The sequence below is a fragment of the Verticillium dahliae genome, genomic scaffold (genome assembly GCF_000150675.1).
Source record: "Verticillium dahliae VdLs.17 supercont1.4 genomic scaffold, whole genome shotgun sequence".
In the NCBI taxonomy this organism is placed as follows: domain Eukaryota; kingdom Fungi; phylum Ascomycota; class Sordariomycetes; order Glomerellales; family Plectosphaerellaceae; genus Verticillium; species Verticillium dahliae.
In genome coordinates, this window is record NW_009276925.1 from 1,900,941 (window position 1) to 1,919,413 (window position 18,473).

At 56.0% G+C, this 18,473-nt stretch overlaps 8 protein-coding genes across 8 annotated transcripts; 2 read left to right on the plus strand and 6 right to left on the minus strand.

The window, feature by feature from the left end:
* Positions 1 to 359: 359 nt before the first annotated feature.
* On the minus strand, positions 360 to 1,850 carry VDAG_02957 (uncharacterized protein; the record flags this gene model as incomplete). Its single annotated transcript, XM_009653610.1, has 1 exon — positions 360 to 1,850. One exon carries the CDS (start codon positions 1,848 to 1,850, stop codon positions 360 to 362), a length of 1,491 nt encoding a protein of 496 aa, XP_009651905.1.
* Positions 1,851 to 2,978: 1,128 nt separating this feature from the next.
* On the plus strand, positions 2,979 to 3,934 carry VDAG_02958 (guanylate kinase). Its single transcript, XM_009653611.1, has one exon. It carries the CDS (start codon positions 3,195 to 3,197, stop codon positions 3,777 to 3,779), a length of 585 nt encoding a protein of 194 aa, XP_009651906.1. The 5' UTR covers positions 2,979 to 3,194; the 3' UTR covers positions 3,780 to 3,934.
* A 1,276-nt stretch (positions 3,935 to 5,210) lies between these two features.
* VDAG_02959 (endoglucanase-4) lies at positions 5,211 to 6,300 on the minus strand (the record flags this gene model as incomplete). Its single annotated transcript, XM_009653612.1, has 2 exons — positions 5,211 to 5,339; positions 5,416 to 6,300. The coding sequence occupies 2 exons, from the start codon at positions 6,298 to 6,300 to the stop codon at positions 5,211 to 5,213; spliced, it is 1,014 nt and encodes a 337-aa protein (XP_009651907.1).
* A 2,402-nt stretch (positions 6,301 to 8,702) lies between these two features.
* VDAG_02960 (uncharacterized protein) lies at positions 8,703 to 9,557 on the minus strand (the record flags this gene model as incomplete). Its single annotated transcript, XM_009653613.1, has 2 exons — positions 8,703 to 9,128; positions 9,537 to 9,557. The coding sequence occupies 2 exons, from the start codon at positions 9,555 to 9,557 to the stop codon at positions 8,703 to 8,705; spliced, it is 447 nt and encodes a 148-aa protein (XP_009651908.1).
* Positions 9,558 to 10,060: 503 nt separating this feature from the next.
* Positions 10,061 to 13,423, plus strand: VDAG_02961 (uncharacterized protein; the record flags this gene model as incomplete). Its single annotated transcript, XM_009653614.1, has 8 exons — positions 10,061 to 10,178; positions 10,344 to 10,370; positions 10,749 to 10,854; positions 11,102 to 11,207; positions 11,279 to 11,389; positions 11,822 to 11,854; positions 11,975 to 12,283; positions 12,410 to 13,423. 8 exons carry the CDS (start codon positions 10,061 to 10,063, stop codon positions 13,421 to 13,423), a joined length of 1,824 nt encoding a protein of 607 aa, XP_009651909.1.
* A 140-nt stretch (positions 13,424 to 13,563) lies between these two features.
* VDAG_02962 (uncharacterized protein) lies at positions 13,564 to 14,975 on the minus strand (the record flags this gene model as incomplete). The annotated part of the gene is made up of 2 exons (XM_009653615.1): positions 13,564 to 14,681; positions 14,738 to 14,975. The coding sequence occupies 2 exons, from the start codon at positions 14,973 to 14,975 to the stop codon at positions 13,564 to 13,566; spliced, it is 1,356 nt and encodes a 451-aa protein (XP_009651910.1).
* A 433-nt stretch (positions 14,976 to 15,408) lies between these two features.
* VDAG_02963 (uncharacterized protein) lies at positions 15,409 to 16,457 on the minus strand (the record flags this gene model as incomplete). Its single annotated transcript, XM_009653616.1, has 2 exons — positions 15,409 to 16,112; positions 16,157 to 16,457. The coding sequence occupies 2 exons, from the start codon at positions 16,455 to 16,457 to the stop codon at positions 15,409 to 15,411; spliced, it is 1,005 nt and encodes a 334-aa protein (XP_009651911.1).
* Positions 16,458 to 17,066: 609 nt separating this feature from the next.
* Positions 17,067 to 17,979, minus strand: VDAG_02964 (uncharacterized protein; the record flags this gene model as incomplete). Its single annotated transcript, XM_009653617.1, has 2 exons — positions 17,067 to 17,869; positions 17,940 to 17,979. 2 exons carry the CDS (start codon positions 17,977 to 17,979, stop codon positions 17,067 to 17,069), a joined length of 843 nt encoding a protein of 280 aa, XP_009651912.1.
* Between the last annotated feature and the right edge of the window lie 494 nt (positions 17,980 to 18,473).

Sequence of the window (18,473 nt, forward strand, 5' to 3'; positions counted from 1 at the left end):
TCCCCCTCGATTTCCTATTCTCGTCATTGTTTGTCCCAACCGCTGACCCGATTCGATGTCTCACTGAGACAGATGCGTGCCGACGGGTACGTGCCGCTAGTGCACGCAGTAGCATGCCTAGTCGCGACCGTGATCCGTGCGGGTGTTGATGTCGCGTACAGCCGGGAGGCCCGGAAGGCTAAAAACTGAGGGGCAGGCCGCAAGAACAAGAGGGATGGAGGTTACTTCAACAGCATGATAGCAATTTAGGGTCATCAAGCCAACATCTAAATGCGCAAATAGCCCATCCAACGCCAAGAAGGGGGCAACCAAAACATGCCTTACCCTTGCCATACATCCAAATAGACACAAACGCTACATTATTCAGGTCGAATGTTGCCTAGGAGGCCTGGTCTGGACGCCTCCCATGAGAGCTCAATGACGTCGTCATTCTGGCCAGCCTTCTCCGCCCGGTGCACGTAGATTTGCCGCACTCCTCCGTTTTTGAGGTAGTCGGCATCCTCGAGCTTATACGTCTTCTTCTGCCCCGGCTTCATAGGTTTTCGTAACGGCCCAATGCTAAAGTCGTAAAAGTCGGGCTGCTCATTGGACCACGTATCTTCCATGCGGCTGAGGTCGACGTCGTCGAGACCGTCGCGGTAGATGCTGATGGAATAGCCGTTGGTGAGGACCGTGTCGGCGCCCATGCGCCAGCGCTGCAGGAAGCAGTCGCCGCAGACGTGGGTGATGGTGGCCATGAGCTCGACGGGGGAGAAGTACCAGCTCTTCCAGTGGTGGACGCTCAGGGGGCTGGGGCCTCCCTCGTAGAAACCCGTGGCGTCCCTGGCCATGTCCATTTGGTGCAGCCCCGGCAGTGGCGTCAGCTTGGTATGCGTGTGTTTATAAACGCATTCGCGCACGAGCGCGTCGCCCTCGCCCGTCTTGGCCTCGTTGAGGCATGTCTCAAGCAGGGGTTCGAGGTCCCGCGCCAGCTTCGCCGACAGGAAAACGCCGCCTCCACCGAAAGCCATGTAGCCAAAGGTGCGAACAGCTCTAAAGTCCTCTGATAGGGCACCGACGTACGCCTGCTGCGTGTGATCAATGTCGGAAAGGGCGACGGTGAGCTTGTGGAGAGAGGGGAAGAATGTGTCGTCATCGAGGATAGCGATCCATTCGGTTTCGGGGCCTGAAGCCTTGACGAGGTCGCGGATGATGGTGAAGTGGTTTTGGCCGACGCTGAGCCTTGAGCGAATGGGCTTGACGAAGCTGGCAATGACATCGCGCTCGGCATAGCGAGCGACGAGAGCTTCGAGGTTGGGGCGGTTTTCGTCATAGTCGGTGACGACACCGACCAGCTTGGCATGCGACCCTGCAAGCCAAAAGGCGAATGTGTCTATTGACTCTTCGTAGCGCTCGTACGACGTGGCGACGCCAAAAACGTATTGGGGATAGGTGGACTTTGGGTATGGGCGCGGAACGCGCAGTGGTATAGGATCGCATCTTTCGAGCTGGACTGGTGCGCACGAACTGAGATCTATCTTCGTCTTGATCTTGAGGAGGGGTTCGTCTATTTGCGCAACAGCGTCGCGGTCGAGGGATCGTGTGACAACGGGTTTGATGCACCGCTTCGTGTAGGTGATGGTGTCGGTTAGGTTGAGCTCGAGGTTGCGCAGGTGTCGGAGTGCAGGCCCAGGGCAGTCGGGATTTCTGGCTGGCGATGATCCGGCTCTGGACGGGTGCGACGCGAGGCCATCGTCGCCAAGACGGAGACGGGTCTCGAGATTGCTAATGAGGAGGTACACGAATATGGTGACACCAACAGCGGAGGCCAGGCTCCTGACGGTGCGGGTCTGGGGTATTCTGAGCTTCATGTCGGCGGGAGCATGCTGCTGAGTGGCCCTTCTCCTTTGCACTCCAGCCCTCTCGGGTTCGCCTCTCTCGGCGTGCCGGACGCCGGGCGCGATGCAGTTGGGAGGATAACACTCGGCGTCGAAGGCACGTCTCGAAGAAGCCAGGTGGTGGTATTGGACGAGAGGTCTGACAAGAGTTCTGATTTGGATCTGACGATGCAATGGCTGGTCCAAATGTCGAAAAGGTGGACGGAACGTTGGAGCTAGTTGGCGTGATTGAGTGCTGATAAAGAGCTGATAAGACCCATTGCCCCTGTGAGACGCCGCGACCGTTGAAAATGCTGGGTCGCCTAGCGGCTACGAAAACGGACCCTGAAGTCGGGGCGAAGACAGGAAACCAACAGCCGCATTTGAGACGGCGGTCTGAGACGGTCTTGGGGTAGAAATGTGCTGAATACCTTCGAATTCTTATCAAGACAGCTGACTGCTTTTGCAGAGATGCAGTACCTCAACCATCAAAGCTGTCAGGCATTCCGTTCAGTGGACGATGCGGCAGCTCAGGCACGCAGCGACGCGCCAAACATGAGATGGTGGGGCTCTTATTAGCGCCTGATGTGCGTCATCTCAGAGGTTTCGAGCTGCCACTGCGGGATACCTGCCAGCTAGCACTCCTTAGAGCTAAGACGGGTGTTCTTGGTTACCACCGCCAAGGCACTGAACTACTAGGTAGTATTGTCGCCTGCTTATTGGAAGACGATTCAAGGCTCTACGAGTCTTAAGTCTTCTTTAGAACACCAGACAAAGTCAAATATTTTGAGGAAGCGTCAAACCCATGATAAACTCAAGTCACTTAGCGTTACTCAAGCCATCGGCCTCGTACACCGAACCATCAGTGGCGCCATGCAGCCAAAGGTAGGCAAGCATGCCAAACACAGACATCGACTTGCAAAGTCAGCACAGCCATAAACATGCTGGGTGTCCTGGACTCTTGCATGTATGAGTTCAGCTATCAAGGTATCATACTAAGTTTGATTTTTTTAAGTTTTTAAGCCAGCACGCACAGAATTTCCGAGCGGTCTCGTTGGTCCGTTCAGTCGGAGACCTCATATAAGATCGTAGACCGTCTTCTACCCCTGGATGAGAACTTGCATACTTTCCTTCTCTCTCTACCACCATTGCGCTGCCTAAAACCAGGGCTTTTCCAACTCGCCTGAGTTTTCAACCCGCCGCTATTTCATTCAGTTACCTACATCCAGGGCTTGCCTTGCCATACAGGAGCAACTGTAGAATTCTTGTTCACAAGGCACTTGAGCACCACATCGCCCATTTTATCATATCCACTTCATGCGGTCAATACAAGCAGCGATGCGGGCAGACCAGCCTATTGTCATTTCGGGTCCGTCCGGCGTGGGCAAAGGAGCCCTTATCAAGAAGCTTCGGGACACGCACCGCGGATTGTTTGCGCTTACGGTCTCACATACCACAAGGAGCCCCCGGCCAGGTGAGGTCGATGGCGTGGACTACTACTTTGTCTCCGACCCACAGTTCACTGCTCTCGTTACGCAGGACAAATTCATCGAACACACAACGTTTAGTGGTTCCATGTATGGCACCAGCAGACGAGCTATCATTGATCAAGTGGCCAAGAGCTTGGTTCAAGGGACCATTGTTCTGTTCGACATTGACCTGGAGGGTGTCAAGCAGCTACAGGGAAGCCCCGAGATTCCTGTCGCTCGTTATGTCTTCGTCGAACCTCCCAGTCTCGAAGAGCTTGAGCGACGTCTTCGGAGCCGCGGCACTGAGAATGAGGAAGACATACTGAGACGAATGGCACAGGCGAAGACAGAATTGGAGTATGCAGATGCAACACCAGGGCTGCACGATTTGATCATTGTTAACGACGACATGGAAAGGGCATATAGAGAGCTCGAGGAGTTCATATTTCGGTAGGAACCCAGCTAAGGTCTACGAAAAGATGTATATGCGGACCGATCGACGCCCGTGGGCCATCCTATGTTCTTCGTCAACTTTGACTAGGCGTACCGGCAGCTCGACCTTGGTCTTTACCAAATGTCCAATAATCCTTGATTAATATCGTAAAGCCATGCATTGATAGTTTCTGTCTCCAATGGCTCGTGCATTCTCAGTCACGCTCTTCTCAAGGCCCTCTTGGATATGCATCTGAACTAGGATTTGTTTGAACGGCAGATAGCACCCAACCGGGCCGAGGATCTTCCAGCGATTGCAGCATTTTTGGAGGCATCATGGGCCAGCAAAGGCTGCTGTTGACTGGAAATGATATGTCCTAGGTTTCTACCACCCAGAATAATAGAAGAAGAGCCGTTCCGACAAGGCCCCAAGGCTACTACTATCGAGGAAGTACGTAGAGGCATAGTTGCACGGCCCAGTTACAGAGGCATCAGATGGACGGAAGAGAATCTCTCCTGTATCTGTTGACTGTTGAACGGACCACCATAGACCTACCATAGTACATTGGAAGATTGGTTCGAGGGACTTCTGCTGCTGTTCTCGCTTCCCTACAAGGGCGCGCGTGACGGTAGGTATTCTTGGAGCTTCCTGTGGCTGAGTTCTGCCAGTCAACGGGGCCCAGTAAAACCCATCTACAGGAGGTTCTAGCGGCTCCACAGCCTGCTCGAGTTTCAAGCTTCCCCCCCCCCCCCGAGAGTGGAGACAAAAAGATCTCTCTCCTCGGCCCCGCAATATATCGGGCCAGGCAGATGGGTCCACCTGCCCGCACGACACGAGATGAGCGTCGGACATTGACACCCAACCGGCCGTGCCATGCCTGCCTTGGCTGTGCTGTAATTGTTAAAGTGGACTTTGTTTTGACTAGCCTGGACCAGGAGACTGGAGGCCCTGCTCGTATTCGACGTATCGAAGGTTCGATATTAGCCAGGGAAGATGGATGGCTCGACGTTGAAGAGATACTCGCGCCTGACATAGAGTTATAGACGTCGGGCTGTTGTTTTTGTTTTTCCTGTTTCTTCTTGCTTGCCGAGGCACTGGTAGGCTAGCAGGCTGCACTCCAAATGTAACGTACAATTGAGGAACTTTCCAGCAGCTCCCGAGACGATCAACTGCGGAACAACAGTACATGATCATGCATATTGTCTGCTTTGACAAACGAATAATCACACGAGTCACAGGAGGGGTGACGGAACAAGTCTGCTGAAAATCTTCAGATTCTACACGCAGTATATGCACACTTGGATCAATATATACAGGAATCAAAATCGTAGACCGTCGTATGCTTCCGAAAACACACGCTCTCATCCCCGACCGAATGAAATGGCCTCTGTCATCGGCCACAGGCCACTGAACAGACGGCTCATGCCATCATATATCGTGACAGCCCACAGCTTAGAGCTGGGCACGGCGGGCGACCTTCTTGGCGCTGCGGCGGGCCTTGCGGGACCTGGAGCGCTTGGCCTTGCAGGTGGTAGGGGGTGTGGTGGGAGGAGTGATAGGCGCGTTGGTGGCCGAGGGGGGCTTGACAACGGTGGCCAGGGTGGTCGTGGGGACGGGGTAGGCAGCGGTCGTGGTGGGAACGACGGGGGCGGCCGACGCGATGGAAGAGAAGACGGGGGGCCGGGGCACCCTCGGAGTCATCCTCGCTGCCGTTGCCGGGGGCGGGAACGACGGGGGCGGCGGTGGTGGTAGGAGCAACAGGGGCGGCGGCAGTGGTGGTGGCGACAGGAGCACCGGTGGTGGGCTTGGGAGCGGGGGCGCTGCCGGAGCCAGCACCGGTCCAGACCTTGGGGCCGGGGATCGTGTAGCTGGTGTAGCCGCTGTACAGGTTGAAGACGATACCGGGGTCGGCCGAGGTGTAACCGGTGTTGAAGTCGAAGCCCTCATCGGGAACAGCGCTGCCACCCTCGGTGACCTCGAGCTGGACGCAAGAGGGGTAGAACTGGGCGCCACGGGCGGGGTTGGAGGCAAAGGCCACGTCGGACTCGTGGTGGGCAATGATCTCCTGGCGGACAAGGTACTTGCCAGCGGCGAGGCTGGCAGGCAGGGTGAAGTCCTGCTTGCCGTGGTTGGCCTTGATCTTGTCAACGGCCCACTTGCCGCCAGAGTAACCATCCTCAGCGATCTTGGTCCAGATGGGGCCGGAACCGTCAGTCTCGGTGTACTCGGCAATGTAGGTGATCAGGGGACCCGCGTGGGAGCCGTCAATGATGTCGTCGTCGCGGTTGTCATGGTACCACTCGAAGCTAAGCTTGTCACCTGCGGCAGCCTTGGCGAAGCTGGGGACGGGGGTGCCACCGTTGGGGCCGCAGACGAGGTCGGGGCTCGTGAGGTCCTTGACGGGGCTGTTGTTGGGGGGAGAGCGGATGTAGTCCTTGCGGCCATCACCCTGGTCAACGCCGTTGACCCAGATGCCGTACATCTGAGCGTGGGCGGAGACGGTGGTGGCCATGGCCAGAGCGGAGGCAACGGTGAAACGCATTTTGAATGGTCTGATATGAAGATCGGGTTGGTAAGGTTGTTTGTACTGGTTGGTTGAAGTGAAAAGTATGTGGTTGCAAGTGTATCTGCGTAGAGAGCGTGGGTTGGCGAACGTCGAGTTCGGTGAGTTTCAAAAGAATGGCACAGCCAAAAAGAGAGAGACTGGGAAGTTTTTTGGAAAAAAGAGTGAACAAACAACACTGGAAGCGAGGATGAGGAGAGGAGAGAGAAAAAGACAGTAGCAAGAGATTCGCTGGCAGGACGAGGCTTTATATCAAATGGCTTCAGGTCAGCGAGGCGAGAGGGCCCATGTCGACAACGCTGTGCCCCCGGCGGAAGAGACTAGCCGTAACCAGGAATTGAGCAAGCATGGTCATCGCTGGTCAGGTATCTACACTGCCTAGGTACCATGTAGCTACCTTGACCGTTGATGATGTGGGAGGCCAGGCGAGGACAGAGTCTGGACTGTGGTGGAGATGGACGGTGGTCGAGATTGCAGGCGCCGGCCACCAACGTCTCATTAATCCGTGTGGCTTTCCCCCCCTCCCGCTGGGATGAAGGGCAGGGGTCCTCTCTGCAGGCGATGGCAAAATGGAAAACGGGTGATGAGGCTCATCTTGGCGGCGCCAGGCGCAGCAGGCACAGCAGGCACAGGGTAGCGATCGAGTGGATGGCTGGCTGTTCGGCGCCAACCGAGGAAGCGAGCATGGTGAGGCAGCAGGTACATGGAGAGGGCACAGTAGGTGGTACCTAGGCTTGCTAGGTACCCAGGTAGGCACAGTAGGTACCACATAAGCGAGGAAATTTCGCTGTGGTGCCTGAGCTTGATGGACGTCGCTTTTTCCCTCGTGTCCACCATCTCCTGCCTCCAGCAACATGGGACGGAATCTGAAACGACGACTGGCAGAAAAGCAAGACTCCACGCTGGAGCCGGTATTTACAGGGGCTGTGTGGGTTTCCGATGGCCGGGGTCGCCTTTCTGGCAGGTGCTCCTGACCGCCATCGCCCTCCTGGGCCAGAGCGACAGCCGCGCCGCCGTGCGTTAGCGCGCAGTCCAGGCTTTTGCGCCCCTGTGCATCTCCTGCACCCCCTGCACCTCCTCAAGCTCCTGCACAGCTTTCCAAGCACCCCCTACCACACATCCCCTTAAGATGCGCCATATCCATGACCCCTCGCAAAGATCCGACCCCAGCTTGCGGTTTCAGGTCAACAACCTTCATGCACCAAGTCCCTCAGGAAGATTACTGCCCGCCACGAAATCTTCCTTTTCCACCTGGGATGCCTGTCTTGCCCCAATCAGGGCGTTGGCGATGGGATGACACCTGTCGACGTGATCATGAGTGACGTCTGTCTGTATTCTTTGAGGTCAGCTAACAAGCATCGTGGTCACAATGCCAATCGATCTTGATTGTCGCTCGCTTCACGCTACGGCGGGCTTGGATTCAACATCGTCAACACTTGAGTTGAGCTTCGGGAAACATGTATCATACTGGTAAGGTACGGCGACATTCTGGATCTGTCCAGCTGAATTTTAGCAGATGTCCAGCCACACAGTACTTGTACATCCAATGCACAGCCATGATCGTCGTCATCGACAATCCTCGTAGCGATTCCCCCGTTCACCGCAAACACGACCCATCGATCTACTCGAGACGAACAACCGTCTGTGCTCTCAGCACCCAGCGGCCCAGAGATCGGAGGTGTGATTGAACGACCCGCTACCACGAGCCAGTGCCTGTCAAGCCCGAGCTTCGACGACCAATCTTGCAGCAGCGTGAGGCCTAATTAATTGGTGCTTACCTTATTTTCTGCTGCCAGCCACACTGCCAGCCACAACCTCTCCTCCTTTCAGCCTTCGACTAAAAGTCTTCGCCTCAAACCCTCTGACTCTAAGCCTTCGACTCAAAGGCTCAACGGCTTTGCTGTCTCTTCTGGAAGTCTCTTCCCCCAATACTCTTGATTACTCCCCCTTTTCTCGTTCTCGCTTCTGCGCACCCTGCAGATTGTGGTCCCTCGTTTATATCGGAAACCTGTCCCCAACTTGGACCAACACCCTGTCCCCCGATCCTAGCCCCCTGCCATGACAAGACATGGGTCCCCTACTACTCTTCCTCTCATGTCAGCGACCGATATATCGACCAATTGACCGCCCCATCGCGTTCCATTACACGCCACGGCCTGTTTGGCCTTGATTGTTCGTCCTCTGCCCCTTTCGCGGGTCCGAGCTGCTGGCCGTGGTACGCAGTCCGGCCCGGCTTTCTCGCTTTCAGGTGCTTTATTTGAGAGAGGAGGGAGGGACGTTGAATGCCCCGACGACAGGAGCCGTGTTCATCCCCGATATTGCTTGAATGTGCTTGGCTGGGGACCCCCACCCCCTAAGCTCTCCAAGTCCGCCGAGACCCCTTAGATGCGGAGTTGCATGATCGTGATGGCGCCCGGCGGCAGATGAAAGCAAGTGATTCCTCCCCCTCCCCCTCTCCGGACGCCAGCCATCAGGCTTTCTTGGGTCGGTTTCAGTACCGTACAACCTCGAGCCTTGGCCGTCCCCATCGTAGTCGAAGATAGATTCCTTCGCCGTGTGGGGGGACTGACAATGCCGTCGGCATGGCCTTCTTGTGAACCCACAAGGGCGATATGTCTGAGACTCTTAATCAGGGCTCTCCGGCCCTCGTGTGACGACCCTTGGGTGTTGGACAGCATTGTGCATTCTCGGTGCTGACGCCCATCTGGCAAGCGCCGGCTCGCTGCGGGAGAGGCGCTGGGATTGTTCCATTCAGGGGTAAGATTACGCATGCCGCTTGACCAGAATACCAGCTCCTGGGTGGACAACTAGGCACCCAGGTAGAGGAATCTGGTCCATGTGGTGCTCCTCCTGTGCGGCTTGGCGTGACCTGCAAGAGACATGACTAGACGCAGCATTTTCAGGGGTTGTGAAATATGGAAAGGAGATTCAACATGGTACCTATACCCTGACTACATGGTATCTCTAACGTTCACACAGGGGTTTCTTCCACTAGGGCGCGGACTTCGGCGGTTGCAGCGCGAGGTTGACAGCCTATACCCAAACCCATTTTTCCGAATCTTGTTGGTAAATATTAGGTCTTCGCTCTAAGCCGCCAGAGGTCAAAGTCTTCGAAGACAAATAGTCTGTGCCTTGCACTCTGTGCCTTGCACATCCTGACTTCATGTCCTGTACATCAACGACGCATGCATCAGCTTTGTATTTGCTTCACTCACACGAGCCACTAGCGTGGACATGTTGTCCAAACTATGAGGGCCATTGTCTTGGCTCCCACTGGCTAGCTATCAAGCTGTTGTACTGGCTCCAGCCCAGGCTTACTTAGGACTGTCTTGGCAAGACTCCCGGCGGCTGCGACAACAGAATGTGAGACTTCATTCTCTCTTCAAGGCGAGCTTTGAACGAGGCCTCTCACACCAACGGCACACGTCTACGACGGCCGTACCGCACATCTGTTGTTACTCACATGGCTGTAGTACAGTGAGCAACACCAAGGGGTTTACATCTCAGCTTGTAACATGAACAGCTTCTGGTGTCTTTCCTCGACTCGGCTTGCCCGAATTTAAAAGCGGACATCTAGTTTGACCACCACGTGCCAGACTTGCTTCTTCAGCCACCCGTTCAGTGTTATAAGAGTTGTGATGTCTGCCAAAGCTGTTTGTTTCGCGCAGCAACGGAATGTCAACCGAGTACTCTTCCTTCAACCGTTTTTGAACAAATTCATCGCCGCTATAATTACAAAATGCGCATCACGATCCTCGTCGAGCTGACCCTGGCCGTTACAGTGGCTGCCTCGCCGTTGACGGCGCACCCTGTCGCTCGAACCACGGCAGCCACTGCCAATCCCACCTCGAGTCTCTGTACGGGTGGACGAGTGTTTGTTGGCTGGCTGGACAAGCCTTTTGGTATCCTGCCCCAATGCAAATGTCCGAAGAGTCTGGGTTGGGACGAAAACAGGGGCAGATGCATCTCGCCTCCACTCATCCCGCCGATCCTACGAGTTGGACAGAAAATTATCTGCGCAGCTGACTCGACGATATACTGCGACTACGGTATGCTCTTTTGTTACAACCCTTTTGCGATGCAGTCAACCGGCTAAATCCATTAGACAAGGACAATGATCTCTGCCTAAACAACACACAGAACGTCGTCTTGGCCGTAGTAAACAGCATTAGCAAAACGCAGCTGAAGAAGCAGATTCAGGAGGAGTGCAAAAAGAAGCTCAAGTGCCCCGCGGGCCAAACATGGATTGAGAAGGACAAAAGGTGCAAAAGCCCGTGCCTGCCGAAAGAGTCGGCGCAGAAATGCAAGGCCAAAGGTGGAAGTCCTATCTGTGCGAAGACTCCGAAGGAATACTGCAACTATGGTCAGTTCCCCCACCCCTCTTCGGCCTTCACGAAGCTTCATCTCGCTGATGGTCTGGGATTCAGACGAGAACAACAACCTCTGCGAAGATAATGGGCTGAATATCCTGCAATGTCTCGTCCCTGGTCTCGACGGGACTGTTGGAGCTGTCGAAAATATTCTTGATGACTTGTTCGCCACGATTGGTGAGGCTCTCGAAGTTCTGGGCAAAGATTGCGTCCTGGGTGGAATCGGATGTGTCTTGAATGACACCATCTGGAAGAAGCTCCTAGGTTCAACCGGGCTTGGAGGCATCATTTGTGGGCTTCCCATTCTAGGAGGCATACTTGGGAGCTGTTAGCAAAAAAGCTCGACGGTTGGGACGTGCCGGACTGAACCAGTCATCTTTTCGCTAGAAGTATTCGTATCAATGACTCAGCAAGTCTGGTCAGTTTGACTTCGGTCTCGGTGTTAAAATAATCACCGAGGCCGAACATGATGTCGACGACCCCCCGACGATTTCGCTCGCCAAGAAGGCGTTGCATGTATCAGTGCTCATTGTCATCAGTAATCAATTGCACGGCGTATGCCATATGAGGAAATGAGACCGCCGCAGATCCCCCGAGACTCGACGGATGCGAATTTGCCAAGCCGGCCGCCGGACCTCAATCGCTCCGATGCCGACGGCACCCGTCTGGATGCCCCGGCCCCAGCACAACTCCGGAGGGTACAGCGGTCCTGCGAGATATGTCACCGCCGCAAGATACGTTGTGACAAGCAGCAGCCATGCTCCCATTGCAAACGTGGGGGCGTCACCTGTTTGTACCCACATGCTGAGCACCTACGTCGGGCCCGTAAGCCCAAGACAACCATGGCTGATGTGGCCACCCGCATCTCGGAGCTGGAGCGCACTCTCGTCTCCGTATCGAACCAGACCGCACCGGCAGATACAGTCACCTCCCGGTCGAAACCATGTGACACGTTCGGGCCAGAGGGCCCGAATCCTGTGTCGAGCAGTGGGCAAGACGGAGGCCCAGGTGTCCTCGTTCAGAAAGGATCATCGAGTCAATATTTCAACGAGATATTGATATCACGAGTTCTCGACGAGGTGCGAAGGACCTTGACAACCGATCAAGTTTCGTGCTGACTTTCTAAATAGGAGCAGGATATCCAAACGGTCCTATCGACACCGGTCAGTGAGGCCACACGGCCAGTATCGGTGCCTCAATTCAATCCCATGGGTATACTTTCGGTTCCTTCGTATTCACGGCCATTATCAAGCTTCCTCCCAAACAAAACGGTGGCCACACAGCTTTGGAAGGCCTACGTTGACAAGGTCGAGCCCTGCACCAAAGTCCTTCACATACCAACTGCCGAGGTTCTCGTATACACGGTTATTGACAAGCCGAGCGAGTGCAGTCCAGGAATGTTGGCTTTATGTTTTGCCATTTTCTTTGCTGCCGCCACGGTATACGAGCAAGACGAAGCTGTTAGTGTACTTGGCGATAACCCCGTCGCAAGTCTGCAGCTCTTGAAGACTGGCCTCGAGCAGGCTATTGCCCACGCCGACTTTCTTGAAAGTCCCACTGTCACCACTATACAGGCACTCGCGATATACTTGGTATGTCTACGCCGTCGCCTCTCCATATGCCTAATTCGACTAACAATCTCACCGTCTGCGCTCCGGGTTCACAACCCCGGCAGAGGGATCTGGACGATCGTGGGTTTCGTGATCCGTGCCGCCCAGTCCATCGGCCTGCACCGCGACGGTAAAATGTTGGGCCTGTCGCCCTTCGAATCTGAAATCAGGCGGAGGCTCTGGTGGTACATAGTCTGCCGAGATGGTCGAGCTGCAGAAGACTATGGTCTCGAGAACATGCGGCGAATGACCCCTGGGTGTGCCGCCGGTATCGACATGCCGCTCAACGTCCACGACAGTGATCTTTACCCCGAAATGGACGAGCTTCCGCCGAACCGTCCCGGCTGGACCTCCATGACGCTCTCTTTAATCACCATCGCGACAGTGCTCGGATGGCACGAAAACGCCCAGTCAACCCCAACCTCCAGTGATGGCACTCGCAGCCAGGTCATCCAGGACATCAGAGCACGCGCAAAGGGATACCTCAGTCGCTGCAACCCCGTGATCCCACAACAACGACTGACCATGCACATCGCCGATTTTGTTCTTCGCAAGCTGGAGCTCGTCACGCGGCAGCGGATGCAGATGCATGCGCAGCCCGGCACCCACGAGGCTTTCGCCACGGAGGAAAATCTCCTCGAGGCTGTGGAGATACTCGAACTCGGCACCACCATGATGACCGACGATCGGCTGAGGCCCTGGCAATGGTCAACGCGCCTGTACCCGCAAAATCACATGCTGCTGTATGTACTGTGGCACTTGTGCGTGTGCCCAGATGGGCCGAACCGAGACCGCATCTGGCAGGTGGTGGAGACGGTGTTCGGCGACACGGAAGCCACACGAGCGGGGTGCGTCGGCGCTGGGGATCTGGGCTCGCGATGGGCTGTCCTCACAGTGCTGAAGGAGAAAGCCTTCGCAAGGAGGGCCGGTGAGACGGCGGCCAGCGGAGCCCCGAGGGCACAGGATCAGACACTGGTGGCGACGCCGGGTGGAATGGATGCCATGGGCGTCTTCACGCAGATGGGCAATTTCGACTGGGTAGACGACCTGCAGGTTCTACCAGACTGGACGACATTGATGAAGGATTTTCAGATGGAGAACACTCTCAAATTTGGGGTTTGACCAATTTATACAGAGAGGAATCCTTGTCATTAATTACATACACAGCAGGGAGGAGTACCCATGAGTCTATGTTGCTCAAGCCCTTTTTTATTAATATGCACGATTCCGTACGCCTCAGTCCCTGTGCTTTCCTATCCCCCTCAGAATACGACGAGCAGTTTCCATCCAGTGCGATGGATCCTGGCAGCCAGAATAAAGGTAGTCCCGATCATACAGAAGACACCTGCAAAGATCTTCATGCCCAGGAGCCCATGAGGCGAGTCGATAATGGCACCGTTGATCGGATTCGTGGTCAGACCGCCAATGGAGGACGCAAAGAAAACAAGGCCAGTGCGGAAGCCGATTTCGGACAGAGGCGATACCTGAGCGACGAGGGGCCCGATGAGCGAGACATAGGCGCCCGAACAGAAGCCGAAGAGTATAGCAAAGGCGATGAGGGCGCCATCGGTGGCGGCGGGGATCCAGAGGGCAAGAATCCAGAGGCCAGTGAGGTAGCAGACTATGACGAATATGTTGAGACGGCCGATCTTGTCGCCGAGGAAGCCAGAAAAAATACGACCGAAGAGGGAGGCGGCATTGAGAATGGGAATGAGGTACTGCACAAGATTTGGGTCCATGCCGGCTTCGAGCGCTTGTACGGGAAGGAAATTGATGGGCACGTAGATGCCGTAGGTGAAAACCGTAAAGCCGAGCGTGATGAGGACAAATTCGAGCTCGCGGAACGGCCTGAGCAGCTGCGCTTTGGTGGTCTTCTGAGGTGTCTGTGGGTGGAATGCGCGGACCGTAAGGTTGGCAATGATGAGCAAAGCAAGGATGAGAAAAGCGCTGATACGCATCGCCCAAGCGAAACCGACTTGTCGGATCAGCCGCGTGACCATAATCGGGAAAACAACACCGCCAATGCTGGAGCCGGTGGAAAGAATGCCAAAAGCGGCGCCGCGATTGATATTGAACCAGCCGTGTATTACGGCGATGGATGGCTGGAAGATAGCAGAAACGCCAATTGCGGAGCAAACGCCCTGCGCAAGTAGAATTTGATAGTACTCCTTGCATAGTGAGGCCATCATGAGACCAAATACGTGTAGAAAACTACCGATCAAAACAAGTTGGCGCGGGCCATGTATGTCGTATACTTTGCCCAATATCGGCCCTGTCGCCGTCATGAAGAAGATCTGGAGAGAAGGGATCCATGATATGGTGCTAGGAGAGTATTGACGAAGGAGGTCATTTTGATAGTACTCCTGGAAAGCGCCGACGCCTGTTGGAGTTAGTATCGAGGTCTTCATTTGACTTTGGAAGAGGATGTGTCCGTACTGTTGATCCAGCCAAAACTGCAAAAGGCGGTGCACCACACGCCGAGCACGACGAGCCACGCAGCTAAGCCCCCGTCCGGAGCGTCACTACCCGGATAAACGGCCCCCTTTTCCTTGTCCATTATGTTTGGATTGATTGTGGACGGTGCGTCAGAGACGTAATCATTGGGAACAAGAATGCCGTGGTTCTTTTCGGCCGTGCAGGCGGCATGAGGCAGGTCAGCAGCTGGTTGTGACATGGCGCGAGTGGTGTAAAGTGCGATAGCCTTGGTTGACTCCAGGTTGCTGTGAATTCGAGCATGGCGACGGCTCGTATTTAAACAGATGTAGCCTGTGGCCGATCCTCGAAACACTTCCCAGGAATTGACGGCAGCTAGGTGGGGGCAGGAACCAACTGCAATGCGTGGACTTTGATGGCAAACCCTGACCGTCAGCACGCCGTGTGGCATCAAGGACTCGGACGTATCGGTCGCAAGTGCGGAATTGGAGAACAAGGTCGAGGAAGGCCGTCATTGCCTACAGGTGTGGATGTGCCTCTTCGGCACCGGCGCAAGTATAGCGTCCGAGGCCGAGGGCCGGTAGGGCTGAGAGTTCGGCGCCGAGTCCAGCCTCATCTGGCCGTTTACCGGATCGAGTTGGACACCCCTGAACCTGGACGGATTTCTCAGTATTTCAAGTAGGCTGATCCGCGGCGACAGACTGTTCGGACGCAGTCGACTCAATAAGGTCCCGAGGCCACTGCAGCCACCTCTCCCATCCCGGCCCCAGGGCCGCCACAATGCTACGCAGCAGCCGACTGCCGACACGCCCTACGATCCAGTGCCCCTGGCACCAGTGCATGATGACGGCAGAGTGGGCCAGAACGAATAGCGATTCGGGTCGCTTCGCCCGCAGTGAGGTAAGGAAACCCGGAGTCACCACCTGCGGCCAAGCGAGAGCCATGCCGATCGTGTCGCTGAGATGACCACTGGGCGAGACAGGCAGCGATGAGTCTCTTGGGCCTGCGTCTAGGGACGAGTGAGAGTCATAGGTGGCCTGGATCCTCGCAAGGGTCTCCTGGCTGCCCTGTTTCTGCTCATCGTCCATGCCGAGACTGTCCTTGATCAAGCCCTGCAGGGCCTCGGCCTCGGCGCCTGTGCCGAGCTTCATGAAGATGAGCCGCCCGTCCTCAAAAACGGAGGCGTGATTCGACTTAATGAGTACGTCCCACGCCGCTGACGCGATGACGCGGACACCACGGTAGAGCTCTATGTATCGAATGAATTCGTCAAGCACAGTGGCATCATCATCGGCGCAGGCGGCGTCGCAGAGGAGATTCATGCCGACCATCCAGCTGAAGACAAGCATCTGCATGGCATTGTCGGCGGTCGTCTCGACTTGGGTCGTGTTGAAAAAGTCAAGGCGTGGGCCTGGTACTCACGCGCAAGGAAGATGTACTGAGAGGCCTCGTCTGGGCGTGTTGAGCCTAGGTGTCGCGCTGAATAAGCGAGGATCTCGTTCATGAGGTAAGGAAGGTCAAGAGCCTGCTCGACGAAATGCTGGTGTGTGGGCATCTTGTCATGAACAGGAATAGCGCCAGAAAGAAAATGGTGCATTAAATGCAACCGGTCCATGCAGGCGGGCGGCACAGCGTGTAAGTTCGGGACATCAAGCAAGAGGTTTGTAGCGCCCGGCGACGGGCCGGCCGAGGTGAAGGAGGGGCCCGGGCTGGGCCCGGCCATGGTACTCGGGGTCAGGGCTTGGAACGAACATGGTCGCCTGGTGTTGACGCAGTTCAAGCATATAGGATGTGTCTCGTCGCACTATAGGTGTTAGGGAAGTCGGATTGAGGGCTGCTGGATAGTGTCATACCTTGACATGCCTTCGTTTGCACTCGAGGCACCCATGACGGGACTTCCGGTGTCCTCAATGTGGAGCCATGTGAGGTACTGTCTGCAAAGGGACTTGAGAATGAATAACTGGGAGCAACAAGAGACAAGCGAGCGCATGTGGCGTTGAAAACCGAGGAAACCGAGATGCGAGAGGAACCCGTCCACGTGAACTGTCCTGCAGTCGCCGTCTTGATAAAAAGGGACTGTCTCGTACTTGAGCAAAGCAGGCCGGGGCATGGGCGGAACTGAGGCTGGGTTCGCCAGTGGCGCAAGCTCCGGCCCGGCTCCAAAGCGGATCCAATAGGAACCCAGAGAATACGTCGCATGCGAGTGGTGCGACGCTAGCATCGGATTCAACACGCAGCCAATCAACAAGTGTTCGTTCCGCGGGTTTAGCTTCATGTCATTCGCTCATCTACATTCTGCTCGCTATGATGCTTGTCCGCTCCTGAAGCTTGCTCAAACACGCGGTTCCCCCCAATAGTAGGTCCAGATATCGGCTCCCAAAAAGTCATCCTTGTACTTGCCCGCGGCCTCGTCGCCGGCTGCCCCCGAGCACACAAGCAGGGGCATAAAGTGCTCGCCGCCGCCGCTCGGGTGCATGTCAAAACTGTGTGGGAATCCCCTCCATCCAGCGAGCTTCTTGCCCCTCTCCTCGCTCTTCTCCGTTTCGATCGCGGCGGACAAGACAGCGTTCCACTCCTTGACCTGGCTTCGGAGCCTCGATCCGCCGGCGCCGGCCCGGAGCTCGCCAAACTTGCGCATATTGTGCAATGACGCAAACCCCGACCCGACAATGGCCACGTTGGAGTCGCGCAGACTCGCCAGCGCGAGGCCCATGCGGCGGTGCTCCTCCTCCGACTCGGACGCCAGCACGGAAAGCTGCACAATCGGCACGTCGGCCGCCGGGTTGATGAGCAAGAAGGGGATGAAGACGCCGTGGTCCCAGCCGCGCTTGGCGTCGAGCACGGGGTCGAGACCCTGCTGCGCGAGCGCCCGCCGCACCTCCTCCGCCACGTCGGGCGACCCGGGCGCCGGGTACTTTAGCGAGTAGGCCTCGCTGGGGAAGCCGCCGTAGTCGTAGTAGAGGTCGTGGTGCGTCGCCGACGAGATGGTCGGCCTCCTCGTCGACCAGTGCGCCGTTACGACGACGATGGCGCGCGGTGCTTCGGGCGTGTTGAGGCGCAGGAGCTTCGGCACGCGCTTCGTGAGCGACGAGACAATGTCTTTGTGGCCCGGGTCGCCGAGGACCGGCATAGGACCTGGTGTTGTGTCAGCGGCGGTGCGCTCTCACTTGCGAGCAATATGGTAGGGGAAGGCGCTTGAACATACCTCCGCCGTGGGAGATGCAGATCACGGCGCCGCGTGTCATGGTCGGTGATGTTGTGTGAGAGGTTGATGAAAAAGTGCGTGACAAGAAATGTCGGGCTGTTGCGAACATGAGATATGAAGCGACAAGGTATTTGGCAGGTTTGACGAGCTGTCGGAGATGCATGGCCAAGTGTTGAGGGAAGCGTTGAAGGGGGGGATCTTGGGGCACTTAAAGGATGTCTGCACACCCCACGATGAATCCAGCTTGGTAAGACAGGCAGGTGTGGCAAGGCTGAGACGCGGAATAAGTATGGCGCGATACAGTGTCGGTGCCCCTCGTTCGGTTCACGATCCGACTCGATTTGCCGATGATACACTACGAATTCGAATAAGGCGCCATTTGGTTTCGGAACCTTCAGCAACTACCTCGGAATGGCACTATTTGCTGTGCTGTGGCACCTGGCTTGCTTTTCCACAAGGCACCTCCCTAGCTACCTGTTAGGTGAGTACCCCATGTGCCTAGGCACCATGTCATAGCCGCGCGGGAGCTGACCT